Here is a 19,422-nt window from a genome sequence, read left to right on the forward strand (position 1 = left end):
TATAAAGTAACTATTTTTTTTACAATACCAGTTAAGGGAATTTCCGAGTCGCCACATTTCGCGTTGCTTTCAAATGTCAATGTTTCATGAAAATTTGTTACTTATTGTTTTCTGTTTACATTTGTTTGCTTTTGTATTTGCGCGCCTTGCGTTTGCTTTTCTGCGTCTTCGCCTCCTGGTTATTGTTGTTTTTTGTTTGCTTAGACGGTCGGGAGGGAAAACAGGAGGGAAAACAAGACGGGGATTTCAGAAGAACAACAACATCCTGCAGCGGAAGCTGCCCGGTTGCCAATTATTTAAATGCTGGTATTTACCTACCAACACTGCGGATGTGGGCCAACTCGGCGAAGAAATAAAGAAAGCAGAGTGGGTCGTGGAGGGAGGAGGGCGGACTTCGGCAGCATAAATCATTATCACATTTATGTAATATTCACATCGGGCCAAGAACACTCGGAGGAACGAGATTCTGGTTGGTTCCTGGGAGTGCAAGGAAAACCAGCACCGACGGCCAGAGGAGCAGCCAAATATTTGCCCGAATGGAACCCGGAGGCAGCAATAAAAACCGCAATAAACCAACAGGGATTACGGTCCATAATGTGAGGATTTTCAACAAGCTTCGGGTAACTCATACGCTTAAGGTCCTTGCTTCTTACTTTTCCCCTCGATGACTTCGACTTCGGCTTTTATTGTTTTCGTTATTACGGCGACAGCAAAAAAGCAATGCTCGAGAAATCAAAAAATCAAATAAATTATTCAAAATGTTGTTTGGGCTATACACGCATATTAATACGCAGAAGGGGAACATATGGCTCTATCCCTGCACCCAGATGAACCCTTAAGGACCCTCTGCTCCTCTCCCATCTGGAGTCAATCCCGTTGGGCGCAGCATTTGATTAGGCAAAACAAGAGACGAAAAACCGCAGGCGACTCCCTGCTGAGGACTCTAGACTTGAGATGGCTACAGTGGTTTGAAGATGTTGTAAATGTTTTGAAAGCATATTGAAAATATTATTCAGTGTATTATTCCTCTTGTAAACTGGAAAAAGCTATACAAATGTCAAATTTCCTCAGGCAACTTTCCTGGTTCCTTAGAACCACCGATACTAACCACTGTTCGCGGAGCCATTTGTCTAGTCTGCAGCGTTTTCATCTCCCATTTTCAATGTCAAATTTATGCCAGAGCACGCGAAGTCGAGTCTGGCGGAGTCGCTAATGAGCCAAATCGCCCGAAGGTGCCAGGGAAAATGCTCCAGACCAGACAGTCGTCGGTCTCTCAGATGCTCCATCTTGACTTTGGTTTTGGTTTGGTCTTGGCGCTGGAGATTTTTTTCGCACATTGTACGCATATTGTTAATTTGGCGCCACAGGGTACGAATTCCCAGACCTCCGACTCCCCTTCCCGCATTCAATGGAGCAACTTTTCCATTGTCTGAAGGGGTTTTCCTGGGGTTCTCTGCCTGCTCCATTTTTGTGCGACTTTTGCGCTGTTAATTAAATTCGACATTCGAGTCCCATGTGAGTGTGTGCGTTTTTTCTTGTCGGCGGGAACGGAAAACCACTTTCCGCCATGGGGAATTTGGGATCCAAGTTTCCTCGCACTCGCTTCGCTTATCAGCAAAATATGCATTTCAGCTAAAAAAGAAACCGCCGCAAAAAGCTTGCCAGTGCTCCTCGGCTCTTATCAATAATTTCATAAATGAAAAACACTGAAATCCTTTTAAAGGTTCCATCCAGCGTATTTACAATCCAGTCCCCAGTCATAAATATATATGAGAGGTGCTCGCAAAAAAGGGACCCATATGGCTGGGAAAGGGGACTATCAATGTCATATTTTTTTGCACAGCTTTTTATCAACTCTTTTATATAGTTTATATCTTCGTTTTCTATCTCGCCTTCCTTTTTGGCTCCATTTGTGTGAATGGAAAAGGGTTTCTGAGTGGGCCGCAGTTTGCTTTATTGAGAAACTGCATTGGCCAAGAGAACGTTTAACTGGCTTATGATGTAACCGAAAATAAAATAAAACTCAACCTTATCCTACCCATACATTCATTATGGAGCCAGCTAAGAGCTATGCTAATCCGAAATCTGCATTATAATATGAGATCATTTGTAAAAAGATGAAGTGATAAAGATGATGTATGATGGTGAATACTGTGGACGATGAAGGTGAGAATGGCGTTTGAGTTACCCTACAGATACAGACTTGAACTTCAAATATTTGCCACCTTATGTACTTTATCTACACATATGGAGCTTACTCTAATAAGTCACTCCCTCGAATTCCGCACTTTTAACCCTGATAAATATGGAATACAACCCCAGAAAACTAAAAGTCATCGCACCCTCGAAAGAATTAACTATAATGCCATCAAGTCTGTCATTATCACCTGTCACAGTTCATATGATTTCATATCGAAACCAATGTGCCCGACCTAAATAGAGTATGTATTGTGACAACTAAATAATAGATGGAAAAAAGTCTGCGCGGAACAAAAAAAAGTTTGAGCCAAAATCCAATTAATCATTCGGCCTAATCTCTTAATTGTATTTTATTTAGATTTTAATTTGCCTATTTCATAAGCCGATTTGAACAATTTCACAGTTCGCATTGTGCGGTAAACGAAACCTGAAACCGAGTTAAAAACCAGAATAAATTCATTTGGGTGATGTAAAAGCACCAAAGTTCATAATTTGTCCAATTTTTCTCGTGGCTTCAAATTAATTATATTTGTCATGCCCATTGACATTTCGACAAGTTTTCTATTAATTATTTTTGATAGATGTTGGAACTGTTAAAAATACAACCCGAAAGCTCTAGGAAATGTGTCAATGGCTTGGCTGATTTATGGCTGCGACACAGTTTCCAAAACCGAAATGCTCCACATTTGATATTGGAATTCCCATTTCGGTGGCCAGCCAGATAGATCTCTCCAGCAGATCGTTATGAGTTTGTTTGTTTGCTTACCTAGAAAGAGAAGAAAGAAGGGAAATTTATTAGTGAATCATGAGGTGCATGGAAAATGACGTAGCCCTGTAGATTTCCACGAAATCTTGAGCCGCAGAGAAGCAAACAGAAGCTCCCGAATCTGAAAACCAGTCTCAAACCAGAGCCATAAAACAATTGCACATAAACCTCGTTTATGGGACGGACTGTCGCATGTGCAGCATAAATTATGTTTTGTCGTTTTGACATCCCTGACAGATATGCATCTATGTTATAACCCCCGGATCCGTACAGCCAGCTGCCTGCCTCTCAGTCCTCCTGCTGCCAATCCAACAAAGAGATCATTATCGAGCAGGGTAAGAGTGAGGGTCGGGTCGACTTGGGGCAGCACAAAAACAAGCAAAAGGCAAGGCAGTCGGAAAAAATGCTCACAGATGTCGTTTATTGAATATCGATTTACGCCGACTTCGTTAGAGAAAAACGCATGTTAAATGTAAATATGAATAAATGAGCTGAAAAACGGCAGCGAATACTCGTATCCGTCCGTCCTATGATCATAAATAAGCCAGCGATCTGGGGCGAGGGTTCCGACCTTCCGACTTTCCGCCGACTCGAGTGGCCACTAACAAAGCGGACTGGGGCTCTCAATGTCACATGTTGCATGTCCTGCGGCCAGACGAAGGAATCGGGAATCCACAATCCAGGGCCACTCGAAGCGCGAAACTCAACACTGACCAAGGGAATTGGGCGAGATGGAGGGATGATTAAGTCACGAGGTCGAAGAGGAAATACACTTAGAATGGTATTCCAGTGAAATTTCTAATGGATGGTGTATTGTGATTTCCAGCCCAACGATTTCGTGGTACTTTCTGAACAAAAGGCCTCTATTTCCCATATGTATTTGCAGAACCAATAAGTTGATGCTCTGTTCAATAGATGTAAACATACGTGCTTAGTCGACTTTTATTAAGAAAAACACTTTCAGCTTTTGGGTAATGATCCATAAGAACATAATTTAATTAACAATTTCTATATCTTTTAATGTTGTTCCTCTCTTAGGAGCTGAGCTCATAAGGTTTTAAAATACCCTTCGCTTAGAGTATCCACTTAGCGATGAAATAAAAAGCGAAAAAATAAACAGCCTCATCGGCCCTGGGCGAGATTTCCAAGTCGGATAAGCGAAAGGCAGGACAACGGCGAGACTTGAACCAAAAAATGGGAATGTATATATATATATATATATATATATAGCAGGAGAAGAAAGAAGGGTTGCCGTCTCTTGCGATGATTGATTTCATGCCAAAGTTGATTTCAATCAGCAATGTTTATGCAGTTTTTTTGCCCCTCGTCGCTTTTTCTGTCGTCGTCTGCGGACTTCAGTCGCTTGGGGGTTGGCTTTTGACAAGAATTATGACACTAGCCATATTTGGAGCCAGCCATTCCAAGGGAGCCATTGGAAGGAGGCGGTGGGCGGGGCCGATGTCGTTTAATTGCCAAGAGCGCATAATTATACCGAGCGGAGCGACAAGAGCGTTCACTGAACCTCCTCCGACGAATCGGAGGCCCATGCTCCAAGAAAGAGGAAATCAAAAAGCTAATAGGCTTTTTGGCACTGGTCCATTGTCCGAAAACTGAAGTACCAGCAGCTTAAGCGACACAAAACGAAACCGAAACAACGTTAATCAAGAGCCATGAAATCGCATCGAAAGAGAAAACAACCAAGTGAAAGAAAATCAACAGATTCTAAGCGTTATTATTGGAGTCGAGAAAACAGACTTGATGATGATACAAATTGCTGTTATTAAAGCGCGAGCGGAAGAGATACAAATTGGTTCGCAAGAGGGGGAAGCTTCAAAGATACTTTTTAAATGAAATGAGATGCGTCGCAGACGCAGATGCATGGTTAAGGAGGAACGAAGCACTGCTTACATTCCACGAAGGTATTTCCCCAATTTAAAAGCACATTTTAAAAATACATCAACTAAGCCCCAGAATGTGGCAACTAAAACGAGGAAATTCGCAAACATTTCTCCTCCGGGCGACTTTAATGCTCTGCAACCCTTGAGCTAATTTCGGGGCGCAAAAAGCCATTAAAACGAACCCTTATTATCCTCATCTAACGTCCAGCCGAGGGCCGTTGCCCCTGCCCCGGACAAACTGATTTAAGCTTCTTTGGCACTGGCACACACAACATTTAATAAGCGTTAAAAGTAAATGTCATTAGAGACCATCCTCTGCTGCTTCTGCTGCTGCTGCTGCTGCTCCTTTGGCGCTGGCAGCATTCTGTTCTGACACTTGATGAGCTGTCATAACATTAGATCATGAAGGTCTACCGCCCACAATTTCCCACTCGGCCCCTCATTAGTCTTGGGAGCAACTGTTTACTCAGCTTATTATGATAAACATTAAGAGTGCGGCGCTGGACGTTCGAGACTTTAACGCGCTTTAACATGGCTTTTCCCAAAGAAAAGCGCTCTAATTGATTGATTGATGGGCGCATTGGGTGATTGACTGGCCATATGCCGAAGTCAAAGGTGTCAGAGAAAGTTTTCTTCTAAAATAAACAGATGAAATATTTATTTGTCTTGCTGAAATATTTCCAGCATTTTCGGTCTATTTTTGTTTAATATTCGGAGCAGCTGTCATCGCGCGGGAAATTCGATGCGCTCAATGAAAAGCGACACTTAAGATTGGCTGGGAAATGCATATGCGGGGAAAACTCTAGGCTCTGGCCTGACTAATCATGAAATTATGAGCCGATTTGTTACAGAAAACTATTGAGTCTAATGAGTGAGATTGTGGTGGGCTGGAAAAATCTTCGGAGAATGAGAACTTGATTAAGATGTGGGCTCTCATGAGGCCTAAGAAGCGCGGATGATTTGGGAATGGAATATGCAGTATATATCCCCATATCTAAACGGCTTGCCACTGCAGCTTAAGTCTCTGATTGCCAGTTTGTGTTGCAGTTTTTTCCGCCTCACAAATGACTTCCGCCATAGACACAAATTATAATGTAAATCGATGCAACATGAACATGAAATATAATTGAATTGAAAATGTTGCCACACACGGGAGCAGCAGCAACAACTGACAGGCGACAGCGGCAGCAAAGGGCAAAATGCTAATAAATGCAAACAAAAACTCTGCGACTTGCAGCAGCAACTGCAGCAGCAGCAGCAGCAACTCTAAGCACAAAGCAGCAACATCAGCGGAGACAACGGCAACATGAGGCACGGAGACAACGACAACGTCATGTAACTTGTAACTTGTAGCCGGGCATCAAATATGGCCAATCGAAGGGGAAGAATGTTACCTGGGCGGCAATATATCATCAAAGTGGATTCTGGATACTAGGTACTGGGTACTGGATGGCCTACGGATCATCGGCGATGGAAGGCAGGCATGGACAGAGATACAACCCGCTGTTGCAACATCAAATCAATGCAATTTCCATTTGTAAATGACCAAAATGAGCTGCACAGAGACGAATGTTTGGGCTCGTTGGCGGGTTCCCGGGTTGGCAGCATGTTTGCAACATGGACCACCTGGAGGAGCCTCCACTGATAGAGTTCTTAGAGCCCGCCCCTCCCCAAGATCTGACATTCCATTTTCGCTATAATTAATAAACACACGGCAAAACAATTTATCAGTTGCTGCTGGCGCCCGAGTCATGGCAAATCGATTAAGCAATCTCCGGCTAAGCAAAGCAAAAAACAGAAAGGAAAATGAATTAAAAATTGCAAAAAAGAGCAGCAAACTGGCGACTCATGTGAGCGCAGAAATATGAAAAACGACGCCGACTTCAATGATGCATGTTGCCAAAGGGCAGCAGTAACTCCAAGACTTGCCCCCCCCGGCAACTGGGGGGCAGGATGAAAACCGCCAAGAAACCGAGAAAACTTGTCTGCTCTTTCGGGCAGATTTGTTTGCTTTTGCTTTACTTCGGCGGCAGCAGAAGGAAAAGCAAAAAATTCAATTTAAAATTATTGCTGCACTTTGCTTGTTGCTTGTTGCACGGCAGCAACATGTGCCTCCTCTGCTGCCTCTGCCGCTGCTGCTGCTGCCGTTGCGGCCCCAAAAACATGTTGATTATTTTAAAAGGCACCAGGAGAAATGGCCTCGCGAGGAGGATGATAATTTGTTGCCAGCAACATGTCCAAAGTTCTTGTACTCCTCTCGCGAGTGGCAGCCTAAAAGTTTAATTTCGCATTTGGCATTTGGCATTTGGCTCATTTGCATTTTACTGTCAAATTAATCCAATTTAACACAAAAACCGCGACTCCACTCCATTCCACCGGGGAATTTCAATCCATTTCAGAGGGCTACGCAAAATGCGGCCTGCCAAAACGAACAACATAATTACCGTTAAGAATTGCGAGTTGCAACATCAGCAGCAGCGGCAGCAGCAACAATAAGAGACATGCCTCGGACAGGCAGCAGAACACAGAACGTTTTGGGCTCCTTAATTGCCATTGGTAGACTCCATTTGGCATGGCCGCGCAGTCCAAGGAGTCCAGCTGCCCAAGTGGCCAAGAGCACGACTTTGCGGCCCGAGCTCCGCGCATTAGCAATATGGGAAACGAATCGGGCTGAGTCGCTGTTGCTCTTGACCACCACAGGTAAACGAAGCAGCACAGCAGCGGCAGCAACATTGCGGCATGTGCAACATGTTGCTGCCTGCTCCCTGTTGCACGTATCGATCGCATTCCGCGTTCCTAATTCGCTAGCATTTTACCAAAGCTTCCTTACCATATTCAGCCGCACTGAGGCGGAGCAAAGGGGGCCCAAAGGAGCCAAGGCAGCAGATAGCGCGACTTGACTTGACTGTCGCAAATCAGATACAAGAAAAGTGCTCGCGATGGGCGAGGAGTTGCGCCGCGGAGAAGGAAGAAACAATGCCGGACCCTGTGTTTAGCATATGCAGATGGGTACGGGTCTGGCTCTGGATCTCCATCTCAGCACTGAGGAAAATAGTCAACATCTAGCGAATCTAGAGCAGATCTAGAATGATTATATAGAGACTAGACGATATAAGATGGATTATTGATGTAGTCATAGAACCGCAGTTGGTTAAAGCACTCTGTGCATCTTATATACGTCTTAAGAATTTGAAATTGACTAACTTTCTGCGTAGAGTTTCCGCGCAGTGTATAATTTTGTTGTCTCTTCCCGGTTACGCACGCTGGATTTGCAGCTTAAAATATTTGCATACATTGACCCCCCGAACATACCCTCCTTTCCTTTTCCGCAGGTACGAAATATATTAAATTTAAAACGGACCTCGAAACGAAACGAAAATATGTTAAACGCGTGACTAATGTGAGAACGTTCCACGAGATACATTTGGTTCGTTAGCCTTGGCACTCCGACGCTGATCAATGATCAAAGACCGACTTGAGCAACGGCAACTGCGGAGCCAAAGTTGGCTAATTAGCTATGCAAACTATGAGATACACAACACAAGATACCATGTATCTCAAAATGCCCCGGGCTTCATGCGTGCAATTCGCGGGGTTTTGGTTTTTCGGCTTAGCGAAAGAAAGTTTAACTCGATTTACTTCCAATTAGCTGCCATTTTCGGCTATTTGAGTGTGTATCTGTGTGGGCGCCAAATTTGTAGCTCGAAATTGCACAGATACGGATACGGGACCCCAGGAACGAACCCCAAAGAGTCTGTAATTTGACTAAAGACTGAAATTTGAATGATCGCTTTGTCTAAGTGGAGTCTGCGGTCTGGAGTTTGCAGTTTAGCGTTTTATGCTCGGAATCTCGAGGAGGAAGTATCTCTTAGAGAGCATGCGAATAATGCGATTTGGGGCTGGTCGAATGCGTTCGTTTAGCGATCACTTAAAAGTGCCTGCATACAGAGTTAATGTATCAGCAGCGGTTCGTTTTCATGAAAACTCCGAGAGAGGAAGTATGTGTTGATCAGTAAGGTTGGCTAAGATGCGAGCACCTATAATACAGCTAGCATGCCTAGTTTTCATCAAGACAGGTTTCTGAGCTGCCTTTACAAAGCATAGTATTCCATCTGCACAAAAGATCTTAGGACCCTGTCAGCAGGAGTTCCTCAAATATCTTATCCTAATACAGTTTCCTTTCCAATTTCCCTCGGCATATGGTTTTCCCTTCGCCTTTCGAGCCAATCTTCGAGTGAACACTGTGCCCTCGGCCAAATGACACCTGCATCCATGGCTTCACTACCTAAGGCGAAACCTACTTAAGATACTTTAGATACTTGGCCAGCCCACGAGTGCAGTCATCTATCCATCGACTGGATGGGTCGCCTACCTACTCTGCGGATTGGGATTCGAGTTCGGATTCTGTCGCCGCAGAGAACCTTTTCAGCCTCTTTTCTGGGACTATTTGCTTTTCAATGCTGCTTCGATTCGTGTTCTCCTTTTGTTGGGTTCGTTTTTATTGTTTTCCTCTATTTTTTCGGGGAAAATTTATGACTTGCTCATGCGGGGAATGCGTTCCTTGTTTTTCCACCATTGTTTGACTTGGCGCGGCTAGGTTTTCTTTTCTTCGAGCTGTGAGACGACGATGCCGCTGCACCATTGGAATTCTCTACCTACGCAGCAGAGTCCACAGATTTTCCACTCCTTGAGCGGCTCGAATTGCCTTTGACCTTGCTATGCGGCCATTTTCCAGGCGAGCGGACAGTGAAATAGATTTTCCCGCCACAATTAGGCAACTTCTTGGTCTCGCATTAAACGAAATTGTAGATGGAAATTGTTGCCGCAGCACTCCAAAAGCGGCGGAGATAATCGTAAAAATTGTAGACGGAGAATTGTTAAATTTTATTGCCAAAACTTTTGGCCAACAAAATTTAATTTGCTCAACAGAAAAAACAACATCAAAAGCAGCTGGTTTTGGCCAAGACGAAGGAACAGCCAGAAATATATAATCATAAATACTTTTCGTGGGGGGACTTAGGTGTGCGTTTTGTGTGTGGGTTTCTTTACCTGGTGGAATTAGACCTGCCAATGCGAAATTATACAACTTTTATGTCTGGTCTTTGTTTTCCCTTACTTATTGCTTTTCCAAGTCCGCCTTTTTGTGTGTGCGTGCGTTGTGTGTGTGTGTGTGTGTGTGTGGGAGAGCGTGAAAATTCGCTAAGCCAGGTTAAGACAACTTCTGTTATTGCTTCACCTACGCATTCCGTGGGTCATGACCCGCCGCCTTGTAACTGTAGCTGCATCTGTATCCGAATCGAAGCTGTATCTGCGCGTCTAATAGAGATATGTCCGGCCTTGTGAGTGCAAAAATTTAATTTATACATTAACCCTTTGGGGCATCGTGTCACACGATTTGCATTGCATGTTGTCACGTCATGCTGTCAACAGTCAGCCAACAGCAACAACTGCAGCAGCCACATCGACAGCAGCAGCAACACAGAATGTCGCGCGCAAGTTTGCACCTTGAATGAGATACTCCCGACTGCCTTTTTCCTTTGCACAGTCGAAAGAAGGGGAAAGAAAGAAAATATATTTTTCTGGCCTCTAGCTACTGTGAGTAATTAAGCCGCATGCCTTTTCCCAGTCGACGTCCCTTTGGGGCAGCTTCAAAAAGGGCCAGCCGCCGAGGTCCTCGCCCAATTAAAGCCCTATAAAAATCACTTAAGGGCCGCATTTGACAATCAACTTTAATAATAACACGAAAAGCTGTGCCCCCCTTTACTCACTCAACCTTGACCCGAACCGACGGCAGATATTTTCACAAAACATGGCCAAAGTCAGTGGCGTGGAGTTGGAGTTGAACAAGTTGCGATAACAACAACAGCATAAAGGGCGCAAAAAAATTATGAAAAATTAATTTCTGCCCGACGGCAGATTTTCGCTTTTTTCGTGTTTTCTCTGTCGTTTTTACTGTGCGTGTGGGGCAGACAGACAGAAAATTGATGGGGGTTCGAGGGGATCAGTGAGATACATATTGCAATGGGGTTTATGCGTTATGCGCTGGCTGATAAAGGATTTGCTAATAAAAACGAATGGCATGGAGATAAAGAAGCAGATGAGTAGGATTCGCTGGCGATATGGGAGAATATCGGATGGCATATTTTAGAAAGGAAATTATTTTTGAAATTAATTATGGTGCTTACTGCATGTGAGTTACGCGCTAAATTGATTTTGTTTGTTCTCTTATGATATTATGATTACAATTAATTCTCGATTTCCCGCCACGCATAAACATGATTGTCACACATTCCGCAAACGCAAATTCTCCCATCATTGAAAGGGGCATCGTTTTTTACCCCCACTAAGTTGCAACTGCTGCTGCCCATGAACCTAAGCCTTTTGTGCTGATGTTTTACAATGTGCTCCACTGTGTTGTGTTGTGGTAACGATGACGATTGCTGTCGATTGTGAAACCGACAAGGAGCAGCAGCAGCAGCAGCAGGAGGAGCAACATCACAACCACCAACAACATACAACAGTGGCAACTTTGGCCTGCAGCATGAAGCCTGCGAAACCTTCGATTTGTTGGTCTGTCATCATGCCTCATCATTGTCAGCCGACTCATCCCGGCCGCCCGGCATGTGCAACGTTTTCATCATCATTATTTTATGTTGCAAAGTCCCGAAGGCAGCCCAAAGGCTCCTTCGTTCCCATGTACCCCGGACCTTCCTCCTTTTTTTGTTATGCATTATTGAATTTTTGTTTATAAGACAACAACGTGTGTTTGGATGTCTGCTGTCGGGCAATTATTATGACTTTTAGTCCCGGCCTGAGAATGTTTACAAAATGCACTGCAATGCAATGATGTTTATGAACCGACGGCGGCTCCCGCAACGATTTCCGTTGAGATCGATCAAATAAAGTTATCACCCGGCCAGCAGCAATTGGCAATTGTCACAGGAACCGAATCGCAGCCAATCCGAGTGCCAAACACTGTCAGTCCGGCTGATCCTCGTGTTGATTTCAGCCAGTTTTCCCCACACTCCCCCCCAGAGATCATGGATCCTAAATTCCAGATTGCAGATCGCGAATCGCTGGACGTTGATGCCTATTGACAGCTCACAGCGGTTTATTAATGATCATGCTGCGGCTGCCCAGAGATCGAGATATAGTCTCCGTGGATCTGCTGGATGGCTGGATGGTTGGATGTCTGGATGGCTGGATGGCTGGCCCTGCACGCGATGTGCATCAATCTCAGATAAAGAAAGATCACTCAGCTGTCGGGCGATCACTTTAAGATCGCCGATCAGCGATCTGTGCTATGCAAATTCCCAGATCCCTTGGCCTCCCTTCGCTCGCTTGATTAATTGCCGCTGCACTTTTAATTATTTTTAAAAGCCGGATTCCTCGGCTCCCCTCAGGGGTTAATAATTGTACGCAGAACTGCACCAAGGCTGCCTTCTCAGAAATTCAAAACCCATTTCCCACAAGGTGCGTCAGCTAGCCAAATATTTGCTCCCCCGGAGACGAACACACCCGCCGTCTAACCCAGTTCCAAATTCTGATTGCAATGTTTGCCAGTTCTCTGGCATTTACCAAACCGTAAACAATTCCACCAACAAATGTCGGAGAGTTCTGTAACTCGAAACGAACCCAGATCCACGGAGACAGTCGTCTTTCGAGAGTCTTCAAATGTAAATACTGCTAAAATAAAAACAAAGACGAATCGGAATCGGCCAGTTGAAGTCGGAATACCGAGAGGCGACAAGTGACGCCTTATCTTAAATGCATGCCCCTCAGAAGAAGCGAGGAGTTGGGAAAGTGTCGCCGCACTGGGGAGTGATTGGCATATCGCATTTCCCCATTTGCCGTCGTCGCAAAAGTGCAATAAATTAACTCGGTGAAAAAGCACAAAATAAAGGAAAACCAAAGACGAGAGCGGAGGGAAAACCAGTAAAATCTTGCGCCGCAGAGCAGGTTGACTGCCCGGTGGACCGTCCTCATCATCAAGTAACCAACTAAAAACCAAATTAATTTTATGACAAACTCGTTGAATGGCAAAAGCTACCAAAACTCTAGACGAACGTGGGCAGGTTACTCGGCCCACTCTGGGTTTATTTTTCAGTTGGCTGCGGAGAACAAAAAAAAAGGAATTATAAAACACAATCCGATGCGGCGATACCTGAATTAAAAGTGCTTAACTATGGTGACCAGGCTCTGGTTACCCGAGAAAATTCATGGGAAATTTATGCGTGATTTGTCTGAGAGGTTTACGGCCAGTGGTGCAGAGAAATGAAGTTGTTGAATATTTTAAAAGTAGTAATCTTATTTAGGAGATAGCTTGAGTGCCCCATATGTTGTATTTAAATAGATTCAAAATTCAAAACAGGAAAATATCATTTCGTTATCTAACCAAAGCAATTAGAACCGCTACATAATAACAATAAAATGTAAAAATAATATCCTAGAACTTACTAAGAGACCTCTTTGGACATTTAGCTGACCATTTCAATTAGTTGGTGCAATATGGTGTCTCCGTCTATTGCCGCATAATAAACACAAAAGATATGCCCAATACTAGGATACCCCTTTACTAGGTAGTATGAATTCCATCTGGTGCATGATCCCTAACTAAATGCTTTCTGCTTTATGGCACTGGCAATGCCACCGCAATATCAATATCAAGTTTATTTTAGCTTTTTAGCATATTTTAGTGTCTTATCAGCGGCCGCCGATGGCAGCAAATGAGCGTGAGTTTGGAGTGAGTAAGTGGTGAGGTGGGGGACTGGACCTGAACATGTTGCTGCTGCAAGAACAAGGCTCCATTGTAGGTTTCGCCTGGGTTGACAGTCATTTAGATTTATGGCTGATTGTCTGCAACGGCAGCGCCTTTTTATAGCCAACTTGCTTTGGCTTTAACTTCACCTTGTTGTTGCCTTATTTGCACGCAGAGTCAGCAATCCAATTTTTGCATGTTTGTTGTCGTGGCCGCTGCTGTTGTTGCAACTTGCTCTTGCTGTTGTTGCTGTTGCTGTAGCCGTTGTCGTCGTACGCAGGTGAGTACAAGCCACAAATGCAACAACCGCGAAACTTGTTTAGCAACATTGGCCAATTTGCATGTGTCGCACTCGCTGGCAAGACTTTAGACACGGCTCTTGGACTTGGAGTTCCCATTGTAGTCGCAGTCGCAGCCGCAGTCGTAGTCCCCTCCAGATATTAGATATCCGCAATGCGATAAACGTCCAGCGATGGACAATCGAGTCGAGTCTAGTCGAGTCGCATTGAATCGAATCGAATCGAGAATCCCGGCCGCATTGATTTAAATGCCGCGCATCTTCGGTGATTCGAGGATCGCACAGCAAGTCGCCGATTGAGATTAAGCCGTTTGTCAACTTGTCATAATTGCCGGCATTGCGGTCTCCACGGCGCCGATCTCCTTGGGCTTGTTAACAAATTATAAAAACTTTTCGAACCCACTCAGAAAGAGGCAAAAATAGAGAAAGAAAAACCCAAACGCCAACGTTGTGGCAACTGACTGCAAACGATGACTCAAGGCGATTCTTTGAAAAATTTTTCATAATTTCCTCGCAGCGCGTAGGCAGCTGAAACTTAAGCCCCAGCCCGAACTCCAACCGAATCCCAAATGGCGATTGCTGGCGGCCATGTCTGCCACAGCAGCAACTTGCAACTTGCGACTTGCAGCAGCAGCAGCAGCAACATCATCAAGTGCAAATATGCAAATCTCTGGCGACGACGACTTGCTTAAGGATAAATGACAAAGACAAAGACAAACCTCTTTTCGGGACAGCAGGAAATTTCAGATTTGTGTAATTAAATACGTATTAGCCGAGCGAAACTTGTTGATCCACCCAGTTAACTCATTTCGCCTAGCTGTAAACTGTTTTTCCTGCAGGCAAAGGATAATATAATGGTTGGCTTTTGGCGTTAGCATGAATTTATTATTTAGGGTAGTTCTGAAGCCATTCCCCGTTAAATTTGATGCTAAGCTAAGATTTCAATGAATCTCCCAGAGATATGCCTCTATCCAGTCGATTTCCCGCACTGCTTTTCCCATAACTTGTGAATCAAATTTCCATGTTGATTGACCCCACCAGAATTGCATATCCTCCTCCAGTTACATCCCTCCCCGAGCTCCTACAGCTCCTCACCGAAAAAACTCCTTTGCACAAAGCATTTCCAATGCAATTTGCGAACCTTTTTCTCACCAAGCTCGACTCAGATTTGCTCCGAGCTAAGCACCACGAACGAATATAAACGGGCCGAAAAAACTTTTCGGAAAATCCAGCAGTAACGCCTTCTCGAAAAACGAATAACCATTTTCCAGGCACTGCATTGCATTGCATTGCATGCAAAAATGTGGCCAACAGCAACGGCTTTAAACGCCAACTGGCATAACTGCAACATTTCGGATGCAAGTTTGCATTTTACGCGGCTGCCAGGCTTAATTTTCCTTTATTTTTAATATCGCAGCCGAGCAACGGCAACAAAATGTACATAAAACCCACGGCTATATCAAGTACGGCCAGCACCGAGATATACCCACATATACACACTGTTCACTGGACTGGACTGGCTGACAGGCTGGGTCTCCAGATCTCCAGGAAGCAAGAAATAACAAAAATCTTTGCGTAGGCAAAACTTGGCTCCGACTACCCAGCTGACCATGTCCAAGTCGCCTTTCAGCCATTCAAACTTCCAGACTTCCAGACCGATGTCTCTCTGGGCTCTGCGTTCTGGGTTCTGGCCGTCGTCGTAAGCCTGTTGTTTTAAATAATTAATTATTGTTTGGCTGGCAAATAGTCGACTGGAGATCGAATGCTCTTAGGAAAGGCGTACTGAAGCCACGGCTAGTTGCAATTAGAAGTAAATACTTTTCCCCAAGGAGTGGCTATGTGTTTTCTAAGGAATTCGATCCAAATTGATTTTTTTATTAGAAGTAAAACTACATATTACTGAAAACCTATCACTCCCGTCCTAGTCCGTATTTTCGAATATTCCTAGAAGTACGTCGCTATCCGCTAGACCTTTCGCCAGTCGACTTGCAACACCTCCACCCACATTGGCCCGACTTTCAATCACATTCCTGCCCCAAACTGTGTGCCAACGTATCGGTGCTAGCTATGGCATGGATACTATCCCATAAGACCCCTCATTATCTAGCCTGCAGCTGGGAGCAAATGGGAGATCTCGTTGAGTGCCGGGCGATTGGTAGGGCAATCATGTGATTGAACAAATAACATGCTACGGAGCTGCCACAGCACTTGACTTCATTTCTTTCGCCCGGGAAAGTAGGAAAACTAAGCCAGAGACCGCTACTTAGCCCAATTTTCGCATAATGCACATGAGAAAATTGCACAAGAGCCGAAAGGCTTTTGCCAGGCGGGCACCCAAAAAAAAAAAACACAAAAACACAAAAAATGCCAACATAAACGGCCAAGACAAAGGAAAGGATAGACTGCCACCCCCGGAGTCAAAACGAAAAAAAAAAAAAAAAAAACAGAAAGAAGTGCAGTCAGTCCAGTTAGCTGGAAAAACGCTCCCCAGAGTGGCATTAGAAGGTTGCCAAGGCTGTCAACCCTGCAACTTTGTGTTGAGGGCGATAATTTTTATGACCCCGACAGATTCTCAAGCCGACTGCGATTGACCCACCACCCAAAAGCTGGGCTGCTAACTGGATCTCGCTGGTCACACACCACCAGAAGTGAGGAACAAAATCCTGTCGTGTGCCGGTGCAGATAATTTTATACAATTTATTATATCAAACGGGCGACGTCGCGTGCAACACTTGCCACGTCACATCGGCCATTTCGGGATGGGGACACTGAGATACAGATACTTGGTGCTGCAACACACAGCCTCAGGTTGCGTGTTCAAGTGTTTACTGAAATCCGAATTCAAAAATCCCAATCCCAATCCGAATCCGAGTTGCGTGTGTCCATGGACGATATCAGTGGACTGGGCGTCGTTGGTTTGGCATTAAAAAGCGTTTAATAAGCATTAGATTACAACATTCTCAGCGTTGCAAGGGGTGTGACGACTTAAGCTCATTTAGATATATGTTTTATCGGCGGAGGTATAGAGCCATGAAATCGCCAAAGGGTCTAATTTAAAAGCGTTGCTTAACTCCCATTCCTTAAACCGCCAACCTCAAACCATTTCGCTTTAGTTTTCTTTTTGAACTTGCCATCTCGACCACAAAAGCCACAAACTCGATTCTTTGTTTGATTTTCCTGTAATCAGTTGCGAGATTGGAGCGGGAAACTACACTCGGTTGATTAGTCTTTCGAACTCATTACTCATTTATCTAAAGTTCGGTTTTGGTTTTGGTTAGTGATCTTTCCCGAGATCCTCCCTAAGGGGTTTACAATTTCTGTGTTTCGATTTACCCTCATCCAACTGAGTTTCCACATATGCATTTTTTTTTCACTTTTCTCGGGTTCGATGTGTAATACGATCTGTGTATTCTTTGGAAGTTGTATTTAGTTTTCCCAAATGTGATCCCTAAGTGGGTTCAGTGGGTTAGCATTTGTTTTTTGGTGTTCGTTATGTGGTGATAAGGAATAATGAGGAATTAGCAGCATTGTTCTTAAAAGTATCCATACTAATAGATACTTCTTAACCTTCCCTAACCTGCAGAGAACTTCTGAGAGATCTCTGGAATTACGATACCGATTGCAATGCCCTGCCAAAGCCCAAACATCCAGCTATGCCCATCCAAAAGTCGCCCCATTATGTGCATCTCTAATGAGAATCGGGAGAGAGAGGCATGAATAATGGGTCTATGGGCAGAGTCGATGTCGCGTTGTCTATAAAGCGGCCTTAAAATCCATTAGCGAACGTTGCAGGCATAAATAAACCGCAGTGCCTTAATTTCACTTTGTTGTTCGGTCGGGCCGCGTGTGTTGCAACCAAAAATAGCCAAAAGACGGAGTCGACCAACAAAAAAACGTAAATGGAAACAAATGACGCTAATAAATAAATGGGGAGTGCAGCGACATGAGGAGGCAACTCATATGCGGCCGCGAAGGATTTTCCCTGGCTCTGGGAGGAAATAGTTTGTCATAATGCCCTTCAAACTAAAACAGAGATCCCACAATGCAACCCTGCGAATGCAACTCTGGAGATGGACGCATCTTGCATCTGTTGACACTTACCCTTGAGCGCTCCGACTTGAGTTAATCCGTTTAATCCCGCGAGGAGCAGCAGCAGTGGGAATACTGCGCGTCGACTCCGATCGACTGGCATTATTTTTAGCCGCTCCCCATGAAAATCTCGATTGTTTCTGTGTCGGCGTTTGATCTCGCTGGCAGTTTTATTTTTGATTTTGCTTTTGATTTTAATTTGAATTTCGCTTTCGTTGGTTAAACACTGAGGTTGCAACCGCAGCGGCATTCCACGCATCTCGCACAAATGCATTTTGTCAAGTATTCTCGTTTCGCCTCCTTAATTGCACACCATTTAAAATAGATTTGCACTCATTTCTCGATACGCGCAATCTTTCGGATCTTCTGTTTTGGCACACACAGTATTTCTGTTCCTCCGAGTTAGTTATTCGCTAGCATCTGAATCCATGGCGGCGCCACTAAGTCCGTTTCCCGGAACGACGACGCGCGTAACCCGACGAATCGAACGGATACGGATATATGGACTGTATCTGCATCCGCAGCACATGCGAACCGGCTGACAATCGAAATGCGACTGAGGAACGAATTCTCGTTTCGCCTCGGAGCCGCCACCCGAAGTCCACTTCGGCTACTGCTTCGTGTCTGTGTATCCGAGTACCATCTAGTATCTGTATCGCTTCGTGCGCTGTTCCGCGTTCCAGTTCGTCCCGCTTGTTGCATGCTGTGGAACGCGTTGGAACTTTGTTTACTTTTACTGCAAGACGGTTTGTTTTGTTCCGTCTTCACTCGTTTCGATCCACGTGCCCTAGGTTTATCGTCGAGTCGTGCAACATTTCGGGTGGTGGTGCATCATCATGTTGCTATTGAGTGGATGTGAATTGTTGGAATATGTATCTGACTTCCAGGACTAGATGGGGATTTCTTTGCAGCACAACACATAGTCATGTATTTATTGGCTTTTTTTATGAATAATCTGCATCATTTGCTAATACAAAAAAATCTACATTCAAACGGACTTTAACACCATGCCACATCCATTTCCAAGTCCAACTTGTTTATCTCCAGCTCTTTTCCATTTTTATTCGATCATTCAAGCTCTTTTTCACGTTGTCAAGCCAACAAATTGCCAACCTTTGTGCCGCTCAGCCTCAATAGTTTCCATCCGAATCCGAAAACATTTCGAGCTCGGATAATCCCTACTTGTTGCGCTTTATTGCCCTCCAGCTCCACCGTGTCCGCTCAACCCTTCGCCGGCGCAGAGAGTCGAAAGAGCCCCTCCAAAGGGGCGACCATTTCATATCTAATCTGCTCGAGTGCCCCACTCACTCTCCAGCTGTTAGCTCATCTATTTCCAAACTGCAATAAAGCCAGACACAGTTCTAGACGATCCGTTTCACAATGCGATGAATAGAAATCAAAGTGGAGACCCGTT

At 44.5% G+C, this 19,422-nt stretch overlaps 1 protein-coding gene across 2 annotated transcripts in view; it reads right to left on the reverse strand.

Annotated features, from left to right (window-relative positions):
• The window catches only part of robo2 (roundabout 2), a 40,368-nt gene extending 21,798 nt beyond the window's left edge, over window positions 1-18,570 (reverse strand). For both annotated transcript variants that reach the window (NM_080531.4, NM_001272939.2), the window contains exon 1: window positions 18,021-18,570. In NM_080531.4, the coding sequence (NP_536792.2) occupies window positions 18,021-18,282 (262 nt within the window). In that variant the 5' untranslated portion in view covers window positions 18,283-18,570. The remainder of the gene's footprint in view (window positions 1-18,020) is intronic.
• Between the last annotated feature and the right edge of the window lie 852 nt (window positions 18,571-19,422).

This window comes from Drosophila melanogaster, chromosome 2L, assembly GCF_000001215.4.
Source record: "Drosophila melanogaster chromosome 2L".
Lineage (NCBI taxonomy): Eukaryota > Metazoa > Arthropoda > Insecta > Diptera > Drosophilidae > Drosophila > Drosophila melanogaster.